This window comes from Marmota monax, unplaced genomic scaffold (genome assembly GCF_021218885.2).
Source record: "Marmota monax isolate L192 unplaced genomic scaffold, Marmota_monax_Labrador192_F-V1.1 WCK01_AAM20220418_F8-fsc01106, whole genome shotgun sequence".
Classification (NCBI taxonomy): domain Eukaryota; kingdom Metazoa; phylum Chordata; class Mammalia; order Rodentia; family Sciuridae; genus Marmota; species Marmota monax.
The window spans coordinates 1-22,147 of record NW_026694885.1 but is presented as its reverse complement, the minus strand read 5'-3'; the positions used below and the strand labels follow the sequence as shown (position 1 = coordinate 22,147).

Genomic DNA, 22,147 nt, shown 5'->3' with positions numbered 1-22,147 from the left:
TTAATGTCCTTTGGGTATCGTCCATGGAAAGGGATAGCTGGGTAAAATGGAGTTCCATTCCCAGATTTCCAAAGAATCTCCATACTGCTTTCCAAATTGGCTGCACCAATTTGCAGTCCCACCAGAAATGTATGAGTCTACCTCTTCCCCCACATCCTCGGCAACACTTGTTGTTTGTCTTTATAATAGCTGCTATTCTGACTGGAGTGAGATGATATCTTAGAATAGTTTTGATTTGCATTTCTCTGATTGCTAGAGATGATGAACATTTTTTCATATATTTGTTGATTGATTGTATATCCTCTTCTGAGAAATGTCTGTTCAGGTTCTTGGGCCATTTGTTGATTGGGTATTTATTTTTTCGGTGCTTAGCTTCTTGAGTTGTTTATTTACCCTGGAGATTAGTGCTCTATCTGATGTGTGAGGAGTAAAACTTTACTCCCAGAATGTAGGCTCTCTGATAACCTCAGAGATTGTTTCTTTTGCTGAGAAAAAACTTTTTAGTTTGAATCCATCCCATTTTTTGATTCTTGGTTTTAATTCTTGTGCTATAGGAGTCTTATTAAGGAAGTTGGGGCCTAATCCCACATGAAGAAGATTAGGGCCTACTTTTTCTTCTATTAGACTCAGAGTCTCTGATTTAATTCCTAGGTCCTTGATCCATTTTAAGTTAAGTTTTGTGCATGGAGAGATAGGGGTTTAATTTCATTTTGTTGCATATGGGTTTCCAGTTTTCCCAGCACCATTTGTTGAAAATGCTATCTTTTCTCTAGTGCATGTTTTTGGCACCTTTGTCTAATATAAGATAATTGTAAGTTTGTGGGTTAGTCTCTGTGTCCTCTATTCTGGTATGGTTTTGGTGCCTGTTTTGATGCCAATACCATGCTGATTTTGTTAATATTGCTCTGTAGGATAGTTTAAGGTCTAGTATAGAGACACCTCCTGCTTAGCTCTTCATGCTTAGAATTGCTTTAGCTATTCTGGGTCTCTTATTTTTTCAGATGAATTTCATGACAGCTTTTTCTATTTCTATGAGAAATGCCATTGGGACTTTGATCAGTATTGCATTAAACCTGTATAGTGCTTTTGGTAGTATGGTCATTTTGATAATATTAATTCTGCCTATCCATGAGCAAGGTAGATCTTTCCATCTTCTAAGCCCTTTTTTGATTTCTCTCTTTAGGGTTCTGTAGCTTTCATTATATAAATCTTTTACCACTTTTGTTAAGTTGATTCCCAAGTATCTTTTTTTTGAGGATATTGTGAATGGGGTAGTTTTCCTCATTTTCTTCTCAGAGGATTACACACTGATATACAGAAATGCCTTTGATTTATGGGTGTTGATTTTATATCCTGCTACTTTGCTGAATTGATTTAGTAGTTCTAGAAGTTTTCTGGTGGAGTTTTGTGGGTCTTTTAGGTACAGAATCATATCATCAGCAAATAGTGCTAGTTTAGTTCTTCTTTTCTTACACTTATTCCTTTAATTTCTTTCATCTGTCTAATTGCTCTGGCCAGTGTTTCAAGAGCTATGTTGAATAGAAGTGGTGAGAGAGCACATCCCTGTCTTGTTCCAGTTTTTAGAGGGAATGTCTTCAATTTTTCTCCATTTAGAATGATATTGACCTGAGGCTTATTGTAGATAGCCTTTACAATGTTAAGATATGTTCCTGTTATCCCTAGTTTTTCTAGTGTTTTGAACATAAAGGGGTGCTGTATTTTGTCAAATGCTTTTTCTGTGTCTATTGTGATGATCATATGATTCATATCTTTAAGTCTATTGATATGATGAATTACATTTATTGATTTCTGTATTTTGAAGCAACCTTGCATCCCTGGGATGAATTCTACTTAATCATGGTACAAAATCTTTTTGATATGCTTTTGTATTTGATCTGCCAGAATTTTTTTGTGGATTTTTGCATCTATGTGCATTAGAGTTATTGGTCTGAAGTTTTCTTTCTTTGAAGTGTCTTTGTGTGGTTTTGAAATCAGGGTGATATTGGCCTCATAGAGTGAGTTTGGAAGTACTCTCTCTTTTTCTATTTCCTGAAATAAATTGAAGAGTATTGGTATTAGTTCTTCTTTAAAGGTCTTGCAAAACTTGGCTGCGTATCCATCCAGTCCTGGGCTTTTCTTGGTTGGTAGTCTTTTGATGGCTTCTTCTATTTTCTCACTTGATATTGGTCTGTTTAAGTTGTGTATTTGTTCCTGACTCAATCTGGGCAGATCATATGACTTAAGAAGTTTATCGATGCCTTCACTATCTTCTATTTTATTAGAGTATATGGTTTCAAAATAATTTCTAATTATCTTTTGTATTTCTGTAGTGTCTGTTGTGATATTCCCTTTTTCATCGCATATGCTGGTAATTTGAGTTCTCTCTCTCCTCTTCATTAGCCTGGCTAAGGATCTGTCAATTTTATTTATTTTTTCAAAAAAACAACTTTTACTTTTGTCTATTTTTTCAATGTTTCTTTTGTTTTGATTTCATTGATTTCAGCTCTGATTTTAATTATTCCTTCCCTTCTACTGCTTTTGCTGCTGATTTGTTCTTTATTTTCCTAGGGCATTGAGATGTAGGGTGAGGTCATTTATTTGTTGGCTTTTTCTTCTTTTTAGGAATGAACTCCATGCAATGAATTTTGCTCTTAGTACTGCTTTCATACTGTCCCAGAGATTTCAATGTGTTGTGTCTGTGTTTTCATTTACCACTAAGAATTTTTTAATCTCCTCTTTGATGTCTTCTGTAAACCATTGTTCATTTAGTAGCATATTGTTCAGTCTTAAAATGATGCAGAATTTTTTATTTTTTATTTTGTCATTGATTTCCAATTTCATTCCATTATGATCAGATAAAATGCATGGTAGTATCTCTACTCCTTTGTATTTGCTGAGAGTTGCTTTTTGGCATAGTATATGATCTATTTTTGAGATGCATCTATGTGCTGCTGAGAAGAAAGTGTATCTGCTTGATGCTGATTGATATATCCTATATATGTCAGTTAAGTCTAAGTTATTATTTGTGTTATTGAGCTCTATAGTTTCTTTATTCAACTTTTGTTTGGAAGACCCGTCCAGTGGTGAGAGAGATGTGTTAAAGTTACACAAGTTTATTGTGTTGTGGTCAATTTGACTCTTGAACTTGAGAAGAGTTTGTTTGATGAACATATCTGCACCATTGTTTGAGGTATATATATTTATGATTGTTATGTCTTGTTGGTGTATGGTTCCCTTGAGCAGTATGTAATGTCCATCTTTATTCTTTTTGATTAACTTTGGCTTAAAGTCTACTTTATTTGATATGAGTATGGAATCCCCTGTTTGCTTCAGCAGTCCAAGTGGTATGATTTTTCCCAACCTTTCACCTTCAGTCTGTGTGTCTTTTCCTATCAGATGAGTCTCCTGTAGGCAGCATATTGCTGGCTCTTTTTTTTAAAAATCCAATCTGCTAGCCTATGTTTTTTCATTGTTGAGCTCAATCCATTAACATTTAGGGTTACTATTGATACATGATTTATATTTGCAGCCAAATTTTTTTTTTTTAACTTGACTTGGTATTCCTCTTTGATTAGTTTTTCCTTTAGTCTGCTACCTCCCTCTGCTGGTTTTCATTGTTGATTTTCCTTTCCTCTTCATGAATATTTTGCCAAGGATGTTTTGTAGTGCCAGTTTTCTAGCTGTAAATTCTTTTAGCTTTTGTTTATCATGGAAGGTTTTTATTTCATCTTCTAATCTGAAGCATAGTTTTGCTGGATACAAGATTCTTGGTCGGAACCCATTATCTTTCAGAGGTTGAAATATGTTGTTCTAGGATCTTCTAGCTTTCAGAGTCTGTGTTGAAAAATCCACCATTATCCTAACTGGTTTACCCCTCTATGTAATCTGATTAGTTTCTCTTGTGGCTTTTAAAATTCTCTCCTTATTCTGTGTGTGGGTGGATCTGTTGTGATTTTCCACATTTGGCATCCTGTAGGCTTCTTGGATTTGATTTCCATTTCATTCTTCATGTCTAGAAAGTTTTCTGATATTATTTCATTGAACAGTTTGCTCATTTCTTTGGTTTGGACCTCTATGCCTTCCTCTATCCAAATAACTCTTAAATTTGGTCTTTCTATGCTATCCCAAATTTTTTGGATGTTCTGCTCTAGTTTTTTAATCATTTTTTTTGTGCTGTATATGTTCTCTTCAAGATGATATACTTTGTCTTCATTGTCTGATGTCCTATCTTCTAAGCTATCTACTCTGCTGGTGATACTCTCATTTGTGGTTTTAATTAGGTTTATTATTTTTTTCATTTCAAGTATTTCTGTTTATTTTTTTAAACCTCTATCTCCCTGTAGAGCTGATCTTTTGCTTCTTGGATTTGTTTATGTAGCTCATTGTCAAAGTGATCATTCACTGTCTGTATTTATTGTCTAATGTTTTTGAGATTCCAAAATGTCTGAATCATGTAAATCCTGAAATCTTTCTCTGTCACTTTTTCTGCTAATTCTTCTAATGATGTGTTGTCTTGAATTGTTTGTGGTACTTTCTTCCTTTGTCTTTTCATGTTGCTTGCATTTCTTTCCTGCTCTGTGGGAATGGTGTATTTTTGTTTTTATCCTACAGATTTGTAGTGCTCTTGTATAGTTCCAAGATACCTCCTTTGCGGGGAAGGACAATGTTGACAGTTCCCAATATCAATAATACATCACTTGTTCAGTCGCAGATCCTCGCTGGTAGCCATGCTCACCAAAAGATGGCAAGAAAGGATTTCCAAGATGGAGTTGGTCTGTTTTCCACAACGGGGTCTCTGGTGAACTGGGCAGGGGGAGCTGGGATGTCCTCATGCTGTGGTTAGAATAGCTTTCTTGGATTTATGCACAGAACAGCCATAACTGGTATCTCCTCTACTCCTCCATCTTGGACCCACCCTATACATGCTGATTCTAATGTATAGTTTTCCTTCTTATCCTTGCAAAGATATGATTTATTAGCATAATGTGTGAAATTATGGAAATGTGTGAAGGTGGTATCTTGTGCTATTTTTCTTAAGAAATTATATTTGGTGTCTATAGATTGAAGTATACCTCCAACATTGTTTGTTTTTATGTTCTGTACATAGTTAAATTCTTATGATTGTAGTTAAAGTAAGAGTACTCTAAGAATGCTTGTGAGGTTTCTCTTGTGTAAGGCTGTACATCAGGGGTGTGTGAGGGTAGAAACTGTGCAGTGTACCTGTCAATGAACATTGTTTTGAAGTAAAGATAATCCCAATATAGGTATCCCTGTTTTGGAGATGGCCAAATTTGTTTCACCATTTTTTAAGGCTGAGGTATGGGATCTGCAATAGGATATTTATGTGTTTGTGTACCTAATGCCATGTCTCAGCTGTTGGAAATGAGTCATTATCTATCTTAAAAACTGATGTCCTCGTAGCAAGTCAAATTTACCATAGTATGCGTGCTTATTGGTATATGTCTTTTATTTGGTGAGTTTTTTTTTTTAATAAGAAAAAAAAGCTTTATTTTAATTAACTATTTACCTGTGCGTTTACGAGGAACATCAAACAGATTTTTTGCTGCAGCCAACAAATGATCAGATTTCTCCAAAACATCCTGCATCTGGTATTGATCAGAAAGAATCTAGACATGTGTCAATAACAAATATTACTCAGAAAAAAAAATATATATATATACTCTTCAAATCACAAAGGAAAAGACTATACAAAGGCACAGAGCATAAACCATAAACCACCACCTAAAATCCTTCAGTTACAATATCCTTTAGTACCAGTAGATGGGGCTATCACAATAATTAGTAGTTTGCAAATGGTTGGCTGCAATCCAAAGTAATACATATTAAAATTGTAACCCAGAACACTCACATACATGTAAATGTATATGAAACAAAAGTTTATTTAACAAACTTTCTGCATTAAAAAGTACTATTATATTTTCTTTTTCACTTCTATTTTTTAATGATGGTAACAAGATACTAACTCAACTTCATAATCCATTAACAAATTATCATCCACAATTTGAAAAAAAAAATCAAATATAAAAATCTTTGAGCCATAAACTCAGAGGTGTTTCAAAATGATTTCATAATCTACACTGGGTCATGAGTTACATAAAAAAAAAAAAAATGAGTGTTAGAATTAAACAAAAAGGTGATGTCTCTGTGTTTTAAAAAAGTTGTTTTTTTAATCCCAAAGATTTGGAAACTAAAAAAAAAATCACATTACATTCCTGCTTCTGATTACACGCTTTTCCAGGACAGAACTTTCATAATTACAAGCAAAGCCACAGGCCAAAAATGAGTCAGCTCCCATCTACCACCACCAGATGGCATTCTTAAATTGAAAGGCGTCTCAAAATTAAGAAGCTACCTAGTTTCCAACACTGACTCAAGTCAAAACATCTGGTAACAAATATTCCTACCAGAATTTTTCTGTATCATGGAAATAATTACACAATATAACCTCAGTTGTAGTTTTAGGATACAGAAAGAAAAATAAGTTACTTTTCCCCTTCTTCACTTTCTGTGGCCAAGCAGGTCAGCTAGCTCAGTTGATAAGAATGAAGTCCTGAATTTATTCCTTCCACAAAGAGTAAGCTTCGGAAGGGTAAGATCAAGAGCACATTTGGAGCTGGGAGACTGGAGTTCTAGGCCCAGACAAAAAAATGCTAAGCAAAATCCAACCTCTTTAAACTTAATTTCCCAAGTTGCAAACACCTCCTCAATCCTACAGAGATGCTACAAGGATGTAGACACACTGGAAACTTATGCAGCACTCTAGAGAAGCTTTAGCTACTGTTATGATGTAAATTATATTATCCTATAAACCAAATTTCTATCACTGATGAGTCCTCTTACAAGTGCATGCAATTAAAAGCTTAGGAAAGAATGTGATCTATTAATCTATCACTACACTAGAAAAAATTATAAAAATTTATCTCTTAATGACAAGAGATTTTTTGTTATTGTTGTTGTTTATTTATTTTTGTGGTGATAGGAATCAAATCCTAATGGAAGTTTTTAAGAGTTCACTACATTTTTTTTAAAAGAGAGTACTGATCTAACAAAACCAAGAAACAGAAGGAAATTACAGAGATGTAACTGATACTAGTTATAATTGAGGTCTCAAGTAAAGCTACTGCTCTACCCCCTTCTTCTAGCCTCTGACCAGGCTCCTTGGGTACATGGTTTGAGTGACCAAAGATCTGTGCTCGATTTTCTTTGCTCTTTGGAGATTTATCACTCCTCTCACAAAACAATTCTCTTGATAGGTAAACTGATCTCTGTAAACCCATCTGTATATATTTATACTCCAGATGGATTTGCAGAGCAAAAAATTAAAGTTATAAGTAGTGGTGTACATCTTAGATTTTCAAAGGATCAGTCAGGAGGCCAGAAAAAACATTATCGGAAACTCCTCATCATAGCCCTTTTATTGCAAGGTAACAGAAACCAGATGAAATTGAGAAATTACAAAGATACTTAGGAACTTATTACACTTTTGGAATTTGTAAAAGGCTTTATGAAAGGCTCCCTTCCTCTTAAATTTGAACCTTAATTGTGCTTGATTCCTATGGCCTATTATATCATACAGTAAATGAAATCTAAGATTATACTGGCCAAAGAGCTTTCCTCTTGATTTATATTAATCTAGGAGTCCAGTTTCAGGGGGATGAGTCCTGAGAGCTTCAGTGTATAATGATTAAGCCTACATGAATATTCTTATTGAGAATTTTTTTAATATTATGACATCCCTTAAACATAGACATTCCAAATTTAGTAACACTGAAATAAAAGATACACTTATCCTTTGACTCAGCAATTCTTAATAATTTATCTTACAAATATATATATATATATATCCAAAAACATACTTAAGAATATTCATTACATTATTTATAGTAGCAAGGTAGGAAGCAATCTGTGGGTGGCATACATTGCTACTTATCCACTAATACCCTTTCTTCTGCTTTGTGCTTTAACAGCAGGACTCCCAAGTTTTAGCAAGTATATAGGTAGATTTCCAACCATCTTTGCAAGTGAGAATGGTCATGCAATGACTTTCTGGCCACCAGGACAGATACTAACATTTCTGGATGGTATGTAAAAGGAGTACATTGTCTTTTCCTCTCTTTGCTGGCTTGCATACAACTGAAGAAAGCTGCAACAGTCATTCTATACTCAAGACAGAAGTCATGTAATGAAGGACTACAGGTCTCCCACCAAATACCATTTACAAATGAACTATTTTATAAAAGAGAAATAAATCTTTATTTGGTTTAAATGACTATGTTTTGAGGATTTTTGTTCCAGACATTTACACTGCATTATAATATAAAACCTAAGTGTCCACCAAAAAAGCATGATAAATAAGCTTTAGTATATTTATACACTACTGGGAGTTAAAAAGAAAAATTAGAGGGCTCTCTTTGTAGCTCCATGGAAGAGTGCTTACCTAGCATGCACAAGGCCCTAGATTTAATCCTCAGCAACACACACACACACACACACACACACACAGAAAAGGTTGATTTCTAAGTATTAACATGAAATAAATTCCAAAATACATTGTTAAAGAGAAGAGAAACAAGTGAATCCCATTAAGAGCAAAGGTTTTCAACCCCTCCAGCGCATTAAAATCACACAGGAAACTGTCTAGAAAATACCTGTGTGGAATCACACTCCAAGTCAACTAAATCAGACACTCTGGGTAAAAGGTCCAGATACAGTAATAATTTTTTTAAAACATTTTTTAGTTGTTGATGGATCTTTATTTAATTTATTTATATATAATGCTAAGAATCGAACCCACTGCCTCACACATTCTAAGCAAGCACTCTTCCACTAAACTACAACTTCAGCCTCTAGGTACAGCAATAATTTTTTAATGGAGCTTCTCAACCGCGGTAATTCTAATGTGCAGAACCACTACACTAGAACTGAAGGAAGCTGCACTACCAAAAGAAGGCAGAGCAACCTTATTCATCCTCTCACCACTCAACTTCCAATACCTTACTTCTACCACATCTATTACTTATATGAGAAATTCAGGACATGAGCAGGAGCCACTGGAGAAGGAAAACAAAAGCTCAGAGTCTGATGCATTTCAGGGGGACTGGGTTTCTTTCCTGGTCAGATGTGTATTTTTAGGACTTTTGAAGAGAATTAGCATATAACATTTAAATGTGTGTGAACTTGTCCAAAATCACCAAAATATATTTATCTGGAAAGGAGCATTCTCTTTTCAATTCACTGTTCTTTTCTCAAGGACAAGAAACATTCATTTGGTAGGTATAGTTTTTCCTGATGATGTTTAAAATGAAGACTTCCTTTTTTCATTAAAAACCCTAATAAATTTCTGAAAAAAAAAACAGTGTGATTTACACCTGCAATGAAAGATCACCCAGACAGCTAAGTGTCAGAGACTCTAATCTGAACAAGAAGCACAATATACATTTCTTTACAATGATTTCAGCTCAAATTTAAAAGAAAAAAAATTATGGTTATAGTCTCCTCTTATTTCCCACATTGTTTATCCATATATTATCTGATTACTTGTCCAAAAACCCTATATTGGGCAAAAGGTTAAGCCAAATACCTGTGTGGAATCACACAGGTTTGTAGTTTACTAACCATAAAGGACACAGCATTCATTTTTTGTTGTTTTGCTAAGTAACTTAACAGCACTGCTGTTGAACTGAGAAAAATAACTATACCAGTTTACATATAAAAGGAACTGATTATTTACCAAGGACTGTGCTGATCACTATATAAGTATTATATCATTAAAATCTCAAAAGAAGGCATTTTATAGATGAGAAAATTCAGGCTAAGAAAGTAAATAAATTGCTTAAAGTTACACAGCTAGTAAGTTGTGGACCAAGAATTCAAACTGCCAAATCATCATTTGCTGCTACCTTAAAAATCTACATGTAGATCTATAGATATAGTAATAACTAGTCTCTATAATATCAATCAAGTTGAGGGAAAAAGAAACCTATTTATCTCTTTCCTCTAATTCTAAAGGTAATGCATTTTAGCATTACCTCTCTCATGATAGACAATCTTCTTTTCTCAAGACTTGAAGATTCTAGTTTCTGCTTCCTCCGTTTTCTCTTCAAAGCTTTTTCTTGGAGTTCCCAGTGCACTAAAGCTCTATTCTTCGATTTATGTATTTCATGACGACGTACCAGATCTTCAGGAGTTGCCCGATGAACTGTTAGATCATTCACAGTATTATCCCATTCTTGCTTCACTGAAGTTTTCTTCTTCTTCACTTTCAGTGTTTTTCTTCCACTTCCCCGGGGACGGTAACGGTTCACTCTGACCAATGACATCTTACTGTTTTCCAACTGCCTCCACCGCGACTAAAACTTCAGGCTTAGGAACCACGGAGCGCGCCACAGGTCAATGCTATTTGGTGAGTTTTAACTCTCCTTTTCCTGATGTTGTCCACACAGTATTTTCTGTGCCTTGTGCTATGATTTCTCCTGGTGCAGTGCTAAAACTTTTCCTATCTCTCCTGTTTATTTTGTATGGTAATAATATGGGGTTATCCTGTGTATTGAAAGTGAGGGGAATATCTTGTCTAGCTATAACTTCCTCAACTGGGGAAAGTCTGTTTCTCCTAGGTTTACTGTTTAAATTCATTGTAGCTTCTTGTAGGGCTTTCTGTAAGGGTTCCCCTTTGTGGGAAAGCAGTTCATTTTTAAGTAATCCATTTCATCTTTCTATATTCCCTGCTGCTGTTGTATTGTATGCCAGATGATAATTCCATTGTATATCAAGAGTTGTTATTAGGTGTTTGACTAGTTTTCCTGTGAAATGGGTTCCCTGATCAGATTCTGTGATAGTGGGTATGCCATAAGCTGCTATCCAACGTAGGATAAGTTCTATACTGATGTGTTGTGTTGGTTTGTCAGCTGAAAGTGTCATCCCAATACCTATACATGTGGCAACATAATTTTTCTGAAAATCCTTAAGAGGTCCTATGAAGTAAATTTGTATTCTATAATTAAAGATTTTATATTCTAAATCTGGTTGGGGAATTTTATGTAGATTAAATCTCAGTTTCATTTTTGGGCATGTGGTGCACCTGCGTAAAACAGTTTTGATGGCATTCCATGTTACATCTAAGTTCTGCCTTTGGAACTAGTCATATAATGCATGTACTCCTATATGACATAATTGCTCATGTAACTTTATAATGTCATGTTCAATAATGTTTACTATTGTATTATCAGGTTAGATGTTTTTCCATGTTCCTTTAAATTTAAATTTAAAAGGATCTTTGGTGGGTTTTAGTTCCCAATTCCTTTGTAGCTTGATAGTGGCTATTTTTGATAATTTGTCTACTGTGTTGTTAAGTGTACTGGTGTCTGTGTCCCTGTTTATATGTGCATCTACATGTGTAAGTTTTATGTTAATTTTTGTACTGGGTTCATATAGTTCTTTCCATATATCTCTTGACCATAAAGGTTTTCCATTGATATGGAAGTCTGAAGAAGCCCATTTCCCCGACCATGGTGCTATGCCATTTGCAACACACCATGAATCTGTATAAATATATATATCTTTGCATTTTGTTAACAAGTCCTCTCTAAAGACTAATACAACTGCTATTAGTTCTGCATGTTGTACTGATTTGTGTTCTTCTTGCTCTGTCAAGATCTTCCCTGTCTTAGGGTTCTATGCTGCTGGTTTCCTCTTAGCAACTCCTTTCACTACTGTACTTGATCCACCTGTAAGCCATGCATTTTGTATATTTTCATTGTATGCAGGTCCCCATGTGCCTATATTTTTCAGTGTGGGTTGTGTTGGGATATCAGGCACTGGTAAAAATGGTAGCTTTGCTACTTCTTCTGTGATTTTATATGTGCCTACTTTTTAATCCTCCTCTTGTAGAAATTGTTGTAGTATCATTGCCACATCAGAACTTTCTTTTCCCATCCAATATTTTGTGTCTCTTTGGGGGTGAGTTTACACCAGTCTTTAAGTGAAATTGGAGTTCTTAATATAATGTGATCATTGGCCATAGTTTTAGCTTGTTTTAGTGCCTCAAAGGCAACCCATGCCAATTTTTCAAATGATGAATATCAATTGGATGCATATGGAAATCTTTTACAAAAGAATACTATTGGTTGGGACTTAGTTTTGTTATTATAAAGTCCCCATATACAATAGTCCTGTGTGAAAATGATGTCCACAATCATAGTTCCTTGGAGGTTATGCAATTTTCTAAATTCTGTTATATATTGTTTTAATATAAATAAAGCTTTTTGATGATGTGATTACTAGAAAAATCCTGTGATCTCCTTGTTATTGCATGTATTGGTTGTAAAATAAGATTTAAATATGGTATATGGTTGCACCAATATGCTAATATTCCTATCAATTGTTGTGCTTCTTTCTTATTGGTAGGAAGTTGTAGTCCCAATATTCTATCCATAATTCAATCTGGGACTTGCCTTCCTTCTACTGTGATCATAACTCCTAAAAATTTTACTGTTTGATCTGGTCCCTATACTTTCTCTCTTTTGATTGTCCATCGTTTTGCTGTCAGATGTTTAATTACTTTCTTTGCCATTTCGTGCAGATGTTGTTTATCATATCCAGCTATTAGTATATCATCTACATATGTATATATTGAGACATCTTTAATTTTAAGATCTTAAGGGATTCTGATAGTGCAATATGTGCTATTAGTGGCTTCTTTTGAAGCGATACTGCATGGAATTCCACATAATTGTGGTAACCTCTCTGGATTCTTCTGCTATGGGGATAGCAAAGAACATATCTGACAAATCTATAGTTACAAAAAATTTAAAATTGGTGGAGGGTATTTGTTGTAAGATTGTGGTAATATCTGGCAAGTCTCCTGGCATCTATGGTGTCAGTGCATTGACTGCTCTGTAGTCTACTTTAAATCTCCATTTACCATTAGGTTTTAAGATAGGCCAAACTGGGCTATTATAGACAAATGAGATAGTTCTTTCTATGATGTCTTCCCTCAATAATTCTTCAATTTTATTAGTTATTTCAGTGTGCCCTCCTGTTATTGGGTATTGCTTTGTGAAGTTATATTTAATTTTAGGTAGGACTATGGGGTCCATTAGTAAAGAAACTAAGTGTGTCTGAGACTTGGTCATATTATTTTTAAACTTTTTATAAGTTATCTATGATGAAAAATTTCAGGTATCAGCTCCATTTCTAGGACCTTAAAAGGAGTTTCAGCTAAAAGTATCTTGGTTTTAGTGATTTCTCTGTCCCATAAATGGATAGTTACATTTTTCCATTTTGCATTAGTTTCTATGTTCCCTATTCCTATGATCTTATGATCACTTTGCATAGTATTATATGTTATTCCCAAAATAATTACTTGGTTTCCTGTATCTATTAGGAATTTATGTATTTCTATTTTTCCTGCTTTTTTTCTGAGAGTATTAAAGGTTAATCTATATATATTCTATTATCCCTAATATTGAAAATGCTGTCTGACTTCTGAGTTTCCTTGTCTGTTGAATGTCATGTTCTTGTTGTAAGTTGTTTGTGTGCCTGAAGTTGCTGTTGTGTTTGGGGAAGTTGTTGTTTTGTGTTCTTTTTTTTTGTTGTTTGCTGTGGGTCCTCTGTTTGAATGAAATCTGCCTCCTGATTGGCATATCTGTCCTTGTCCTCTGAATGGTGTACTGCTCCTGGGCCTCCTGGGTGTGGAATTCCATCCTGATGGGGCCCTTCATCTGGGAGGCTCCATGTTTACCCAAGGCTGCCTTTGCTGTCTGTTGTTATAATTAGGGAATCTGATGTGGTTTTGTGAGAACTGAGGAGGAAACCTAAACTGGTGTGGTGAGGGTTGAATTGGGAAAGAAAAAGATCTAGCATCATCCAGCTCTTTGTCTTCTTTACAATAAGTAACCACATCTTGTAGTGTATGCATACCTTGTAATGCTAATGTTACAGTTAATCTGACTAATCATTAGTCTTTTCATCCGAGGTAACAGCTCTGCCTGTAATGGCGTGTTACATGTGTGTATATTGTATATTGTAATTTTCTAGTTAATTTAATAGCCTGTTGATATGTAGTCCATTGTACCTGTGATTTAAAACTGCTTATATATATCACAGGAAATGCCCTCTCCTAAGCTAATGCTACCCATTACAGAACAGTGTGTTTCTGCAGTCTTTTCTCACTAGTTTCAGCCACTAAAGCCTCATATATAGATTCATTTTCTAGTATAGATCTTATTGTATGCATTTCATCTCCATGAACTCTGATGGCATGGGCTCCATGTTCCCACAGTCTTAATAAAAATTCTACATCTTGCTCCACTTTCTGGGCAAATTCATTCCTTAACTGCTGCAGCTCTATTCTACTAAAAGGTCTCGTTTCCACTTCCTCTTCATTATCACTATCTTCTGACCCCTTTTTCCTTGGCATTTTGGTCACCTTTTGTGTAGTTACCTATAAAACTTCACGATTATCTGGGTGACTTTTTTGCCTTTCTAGGGCCTTTCTTACTAAAGTTTTAACCTTTGGTTCTATCTTCATCTATGTCATTAATAGTTTTAACTAGCAATCCTGGGATTTCTTTTGGAGTGGCTCTAGCAATGATTGGCTGAACTACCTCTGGGTGGGATAGGGGGATATCAATTCCTTTAGTTCCCTTGTTAAATCCTGGCAGTTTCCCTTGCACTGTTCTCTAATTCTCTCCAGGGACTAGCAGAGCTAACTTCCTGGTTACTTACTTTCTTTTTAAAGATGTTCTGTAATTTCTTTATTTTGTCAATATGCTATAGATCAATTTAATATACTTTTTCCTACAATACCACATAAAAGATGTGTTTGTGTCTATCTGCTTTAGTGCTTATGCAATTTGATTTTCTAGATGTCTGTGGATGCACTTTTTCATGCAGTTCACGTGTTATTGTATGTATCTGTCTAGGAGGCAGATTGTGTAGTTTGCTATATGATGGTGTGTCTGTGTGGTGTTATTACCAATTTGGTATATGTCTTTGCAGAAGGTGTAATGTCCTATTAGGTTTATTGCTATAATTGTCAATGTAAATATTATAAGTTTCACTGTGTTTAGAAAAAGTTTCTGAATTCTATATGTGGTTGTCACACAGGCAGGACAAGATAATTCTCACAGACATTATTTGTCTCTTTCCTTGACTGCCGACTACACCAACTGTCTCGAGGGGGCAAAATTGTGACATATGCAGTCGAGGGGAGAAATAAAGAATGTCTACATGCTTCTGCCTTTTAATGCTTTATTCACTCAAATTACTCAATAAGGTTTCACTCTATAAGTTTTTAATCAAGAAAATGACAATCCTTAATGATAGGTACTGCAATAGACAAAATCACTTCACAGCAAACAATTCTAGATTAATTCTAGGGACTGCAAAGCACACTTAATCATGACCGGCTAATGACAGACATTTCCTCTTCATGCTAAGTTCAAAAGTCTTAAGCTTTAGGCCTTATGTCCAGCAGATGCACACTCACTCAGACCGTAGACCTCACTCAGGTCCAGAACCAAGGCAGGCTTTTCCTGGCATGGAGTGGATGACCAGTTGAGAAGAGGGTCATATGAAGAAGTTGCGGCTCTCACCCAGGTCCAGACAATGTGGTAGAGTTTGAGAGTGGTGAGGATCACGCAGAGGCTCAGGAAATGATGACAAGTGATGGGATGTCAGGTCCTCATCAGGCTCTCCAGCTGGAGTGCATCCTTGTTTTGGCTGGCTGAATCCCTGTTCATTTGCTCCATTATTTATACTAAATTTGGGAGATTTTTTGACCCCTCCTTTCAATCCTTATCAGCTACCACTAGATTTCTTAGCGACATCATTTACCCTAGGGTCAGAAACATCTGGTCTGGTGGTCTCCACCCTGATCTTCTCTCCTTTTCCTCTTATCAGGGGAGGACAGCCTGCCAGGGTCTTCCCTCTGCTTATTAGGGTGAGGGGAAGTAACTTGTTTGTGGCCATACTGGAGGGCTCTGTGGGTGTGCCTGGTGAGACTGCAGTTTAAAACTCTATTTTAAAAACTGGAGTTTTTAAAATGGAGTTGCTTAGGCTCAGGCCTAAGGCCATCCTAACATCAAATGATACAGTTCTTAGTTTGACCTTGTGTTTTATTATGAAGACAATAAAATATTGAGTTTATATTCACAGAGAGAGGGGAGGGTTGGACTCTTAACAAAGAATAGACAACGTAACTAAAAATGGACAAATGACTGAACTAGACATTTCTCCAAAGAAGATATAAAATGGCCAACAAAATGTGAAAAGATGTTCCTGTCTCTAGGGAAATGCAGATGACAACCACAATGGAATACCACCTCCCACCACTAAGATGGCTGGAATAAAAAAAAAAAAAAAGAAACCCATAAATCAACTAGTGTTGGCATACATGCCTGGAGAATTGTAAAATGCTTCAACTATGTGATCCTCAACAAGTCAAATCTATAATTACCTTAGACCTGGCAACTCAACTTCTATGTGCATATATAAAAGAGCATTAAAATGTGGGGTTGGGATTGTGGCTTAGTGGCAGAGCACTTGCCTCGCACATGTGAGGCACTGGGTTTGATCCTAAGCACCACGTAAAAAATAAATAAATAAACAAAATAAAGATATGTTTTTAAAATGTGGTTGGGTTTGTGGCTCAGTGGTAAAGGGCTCACCTAGCACATGTGAGATCCTGAGTTTGGTCCTCAGCACCACATAAAAATAAGTAAGTAAAATAAAGATATTGTGTCCAACTACAACTTAAAATAAATTAATTTAAAAAAGTATTTAAATGGCTATTTATACAAACTTGTCCAAGAATTTTCATGGCAACACACTTCACATAGACATGGCAGATAACCACGAGCTGATGGATCGTAGAATTCATATAGTTTATTCATATAATGGAATATTATCCAGCCCTAAAAGGAAGAGGACCTGACAGATTGGCTACAACATGGATGAACCTTGGAACCATTATGCAAAGAGAGGCACAGGGGCCATTTATTGCATGAGTTCATTGATATGAAATCTCCAGAATAGGCCAACCTGTAGAGACAGCAAGCAGATTAGTGATTAGCAGTGACTTGGTGTGGGGAGTGGGGATGACAGCTGGATGGTAACGAGGTTTCCATTTGGGATGGTGAGGATATTCTTGACTAGATGGCGGTGAAGGTTTTCCAAAGTTACAAGTTTACTAACTCACACTGGGTTGTACCCTTCAAAACGGACAGAGGGTGACTATTAAACATGAATTTTACTTTAGTAACTCAGGGAGAGAGTTGAAGGTGAGCCATCCTCAGCCATGAGGGGGTCTCTGAAGATCCCACCTCAGTCCCAAAGAGTAGAAGAGCTGAGGAAAGCCCTGATCATGGGACCTTCCCTGAACTCTCCCCTTCCTCCCTGGCTCTGCTCGGGCCTGAGAAGTCGCGCGCATCCGCGCTCCACGCCCACTATTTTGAATGGGGAGCAAATGGAACTGCTATTGGTCCAGCCGGTGGGGCTGAGCGCTGATTGGCTGAGGCTGGCAACGGACCTGCCCGTGCGCAGAGAGCCGTTGAGGACTCGCTGTGTGGCAGTTCCCCAGCCCTGGGGTCAGTCAGCGCCTTGTCAGCCGCCTGGTGAGCACCGCAGGAGCGCCCTGGAGCCAGGTGCTCCTGTCCAGCCCCAGTGAGTGCCGGAGGTCTTGCAGGAGGCTGGGGAGGGGACCCTCCGGAGGGGACCCTCCCTCTTAGGGCCTGGTCACTCAGGCTTGCCAAATTCACCTGTTGTCCCCGTCGGGTCTGGCTCCTCCTCTGTCCTCAGGGTCAGGTTCCTCAGTCCAGGGTTTCCTGAATTCTCCTGAAACACCCTCATTGATCCGTTGCACTCTGATTGCAGGCCTCTGGGTTCTGTTTTGAATCGATCCTTTTGTATTTTGTACCCTCACCCCCACCCCCAGCCCCTGAGCATTTCCAAAGAAATCATTCACAAATGGATGTACTTCGTTGATGGCAGAATTGGGGATCTGGGGTCCTCAGCACCGTCTGTGACATCCTTCTTTTCCCCCATATCCCAAAAAGCCTTTCCAGAGACCCTTAGAAAGAGAAGGGGCAAAGTGTAGCATGGCCCTGAGGTGTCCCACCTAGCTTTGTGATCTTGCAGATCTGAACATGTCATCTCTGTGAGAACATTCTCCCCACACCTTGTGGCATGTTACAAATATCAAGCTTGGTTCTCATGATCACAGTGGCTGGACCCCACTGGATGTGTGCCAGGTAGCACAGGGGTCAGTCCATACAAAGAGCAATCTTTGCAGTGGGAATAGCCACTGCACCCTTGAGGGGAGTTGCTGGCCTGCAGAGGAGAGCTTCTCTGGGGGCTTTTCCTGGCTCTGGCTACTCTCTCTTGTCAGCCTGGTGCACCAGGCAGGGGCTATTCTCATCTGCCTCTGTGGACTTGGCTCTAGCCCTTGATTCCTGGCCCTGGCTCTGGCACTGACAAGAACTTTATCTATGAAATAAACCTATTTTTTTGTGGCCAAGGCTTCTTCTCACTTGTTAAGTCTAGCTCAGATCTTACTACATTGAATAACTGCATTCCTCAATTTCCCTGGTAAAATTCATCATCCTACAATGAGATCTCAGTCTGATTTCATACATTCTGTGCAGGCCCTGCAGATAAAACCAAAACCAAACCGAAGAATATGACTATTTAACACCACTTGGGTGCAGTCCCTATAGCAGTCAGGGAAAACAGGAGGGGAACACTGGGATCACTTTTGATAAGGAACATTACAAAGATTTGGAACTTAAGGGACATTTTAAGAAGGAGCGTTACCATGATTTGGAACTTCAGGGACATTTTAAGGACAAGAGGGGCTCTTTTCTAGAGTGGACACTGTCAGGAAGCAGGAAATTCAATTGGTGGTGGTCTTCTTACATCTTATGCAGAAAAGGGAAGCCTAGAGGGAGGTGAATATTAATTGGGGGCAAAGCAGCAGTCATTTAAGTTCACGAGATAGGGATGATTGGTCACTTCTATGAATTAATCTATGTTCACCTTTCATCTGTGTTCAGACATGGTTAGAGATCAGACTTCATTTTTGGTCCTGATTACTCATTTCACATTGAATTAGGTGCATGTTGATGCTCTATGAAATTGCTTGTGCTGCACTAGGAATTTAGGGCCATGCTGCATGTGTCAAACTTGGTCCTGGCAACAGCAGGCCCCGCTGATAGACAGGCCAACTGCTGGAGGTCGAGGCTGCTTTCTTCTTTTTCATACCATCTCAGAGCCAGGTACTAAAAGATGCCTCCTAGGAGAGGGTTTCAAATAGATTGAGAAAAATATTAAAGCATTTATGGCACCAGAAAATTATCAAGACAGAAGAAATTGGAACAAGTATTAAAAGGGAGTCCAAAACAACAGTTTGTGACCATTGCTTCTGCTGGGGATGCTGTTCCTGTCCTGGCGCAGTCTCCTTTTTGCTCTGGCTGGGGTTGTCTGTTCACATGCCCATTTGGGAGCTTCTCTTCTGGGTGCCATGTGCATTGCTGCTGCTGGACCCCCCAAAACTCATGGAATTTGTGTGTGTCCCTCCCTCCAGCAACCTGTGTTTACTACCTGCCTGGACCTCCACACAGGTGTCTGACATTCACTCAGATGGTTGGCCCTTTACTGCCCTTTGAGGAAATCCCAGAGCCTGTGCAGGCACCTTGTGACCTCACCCAGAGCAAAGAGGATTCATTCTGTTAGGAGCTTAGAGAAAAGGGCAACAGAATTTGGTGAGGGCTTCGGTGGGATGAACAGATTTGTAAAATTAGGCTTCTGTGGAAAGGTCCCAGGGAAACATAACTGTTCTGACTCTGGGTGCCGGGTAAGTCACATTGCCCCTTTGTGCTGTCTTTCATTTTCCTTTTCATAAAAGGATTTTTAGGGTGGTGTCTATATTCCTGAGTAGAAATGCATTATTATTTTGGATGCTCTCTGTCACTGTAAGTTGCACACACATTCTTATACCTGCAGCATGGTGACCTGGGCTTCCTCTCTGTTCCAGGAGTTAACAGTATTGTTGTCCACTCAGGCCCAGGTGCGTCCATGGCTAAATTCAGCATCCTGAGGAGAGGAGGACAGAGTTCCCCTGAATAATGTCAAGGAGCGAGGTAAGCCTGTATGCTGCTTCTTTCTGTCATTTTTGATTAATTTGCATTTTTATATAACCATAGACTATGCATTCCTTTTGTGTCACCTCTAGTAACTATTTTCAGGTTTTTCGATGCTTTTCCTACATCTGCACTTCAGCCTCTCATGGCAGTGCATAGTAGTTTACAGTTTGTTCATACATTCCTCTCCTAATGGATGTCTGCATGTTTCCTGTGTTTGTGTGCATATTTGAAAGAAATTGCTATGGATATTATGAAAAAGACATTGTTTAAGCACTTACACTTTTATTTCCCTTCATTTAATGCCTGGTCATATGGGTAGATACATGTTCAACTTTTTTCTTTGCTTTTGGTACTGGGGATTGAAGCCAGGGCCTCAGCATGCTAGGTGAGTGTTGTACAACTTGAGCCACATCTCCTGTCCTTTTTCATTTTATTTATTTATTTATTTATTTATTTATTTATTTATTTATTTTTTTTTTTTTTACCATGTTTACATCATGTAAAACAGATTTTCCCCTCAAACATCTATTATTTTATTAATGGTAAAGACATTCAAAAATATTTTTCTATCTTTTTGAAATCTGTAATACATTATTACAATCTATAATCCCCTGGTAGAGAATAGCAACCAGCACTTCTTGTTTCTAACTAACTGCATATTAATAACCATTGATTACCTTTTCTTATACTACTCTCCTCCCTATTCTCCCCAGCCTTTGGTAAACACTCTTCTATTCTCAATTTATATGAGATAAACATTTTTCTAATCTACATATTTATGATATCAATCTATTCCTGTGCCTTGCTCTTAGTTTCATCCATGTTTCTATAAATAAAATAACTTTGTCTTTTTAATAGGTTACTAGTTATGCCTTGTGTATAAGAACCACATTTTCAGATATTATTATATTATTATTTTTCTGATATTATCTCATTAAAGAGATTATGTATTCCTTTGATTTGAATCTCTGTGCCTTCCTCTATCCCCCCAAAATTTAGATTTGTTCTTTTGAGGCTATCCCATAATTTTTGGATTTTCTGTTCATCGTTTCTTACCATGTTCACCATGTTTTCAATTTTACTTGCCAGATTCTACACTTTGTCTTCATTATCTGACATTCTATCTTCCAAGTGATTTAGTCCATTGGTGATGTTTTCTATTGAGTTTTTTATTTGGTTTATCATTTCCTTCATTTCAAGGATATCTGACTGGATTTTTTTCAGAGTCTCTATTTCTTTCTTTTTCTTTTTTTTTTTTTTTTTTTTTTTTTTTAATTTTTTATTGTGGGTTGTTCAAAACATTACAAATTTCTTGACATATCATATTCCACACTTTGATTCTAGTGGGTTATGAACTCCCACCTTCACCCCATACACAGATTGCAGATTCACATCAGTTACACATCCATTGATTTACAAATTGCCATACTAGTGTCTGTTGTGCTCCGCTGCCTTTCCCATCATCCACCCTCCCCCCTCCCCACCTCTCCCCTCCCCTCCCCTCCTCTCTCTCTACCCCCTCCACTGTATAACCCTGAGGGTCTCCTTCCATTACCGTGCAATTTACCTTCTCTCTCCCTTTCCCTCCCACCTCTCATCCCTGTTAAATGTTAATCTTCTTCTCCTGTTCTTCGTCCCTACTCTGTTCTTAGTTACTTTCCTTATATCAAAGAAGACATTTGGCATTTGTTTTTTAGGGATTGGCTAGCTTCACTTAGCATAATCTGCTCTAATGCCATCCATTTCCCTGTAAATTCTATGATTTTGTCATTTTTTAATGCAGAGTAATACTCCATTGTGTATAAATGCCACATTTTTTTTATCCATTCGTCTATTGAAGGGCATCTAGGTTGGTTCCACAGTCTTGCTATTGTGAACTGTGCTGCTATGAACATCGATGTAGCAGTGTCCCTGTAGCATGCTCTTTTTAGGTCTTTAGGGAATAGACCAAGAAGGGGAATAGCTGGGTCAAATGGTGGCTCCATTCC

At 37.3% G+C, this 22,147-nt stretch overlaps 1 protein-coding gene and 1 long non-coding RNA gene across 6 annotated transcripts in view; one reads left to right on the top strand and one right to left on the bottom strand.

The window, feature by feature from the left end:
- The window catches only part of LOC124080737 (uncharacterized), a 95,945-nt gene extending 75,789 nt beyond the window's left edge, over positions 1–20,156 (top strand). For 4 of the 5 annotated variants that reach the window (XR_009225149.1, XR_009225148.1, XR_009225150.1 and 1 more), the window contains 2 exons: positions 10,287–10,423; positions 20,051–20,156. This is a non-coding gene — a long non-coding RNA (uncharacterized LOC124080737). The remainder of the gene's footprint in view (positions 1–10,286; positions 10,424–20,050) is intronic. The other variant, XR_009225147.1, reaches the window with a different exon arrangement.
- LOC124080736 (spindle and centriole-associated protein 1-like) lies at positions 5,505–10,340 on the bottom strand. The gene is made up of 2 exons (XM_046426735.2): positions 10,050–10,340; positions 5,505–5,627 (listed from the first exon to the last, which is right to left on the bottom strand). The coding sequence occupies exons 1-2, from the start codon at positions 10,338–10,340 to the stop codon at positions 5,520–5,522; spliced, it is 399 nt and encodes a 132-aa protein (XP_046282691.2). The 3' UTR covers positions 5,505–5,519.
- Positions 20,157–22,147: the final 1,991 nt, after the last annotated feature.

Bases quoted from the DNA above. Each gene is read 5' to 3' on its own strand.
- LOC124080736 (XM_046426735.2), bottom strand. From the start codon at position 10,340: ATGTCATTGGTCAGAGTGAACCGTTACCGTCCCCGGGGAAGTGGAAGA. The intron at 5,628-10,049 runs GTAATGCTAAAA...ACACATGTCTAG, and splicing joins GATTGTCTATCATGAGAGAG to ATTCTTTCTGATCAATACCA.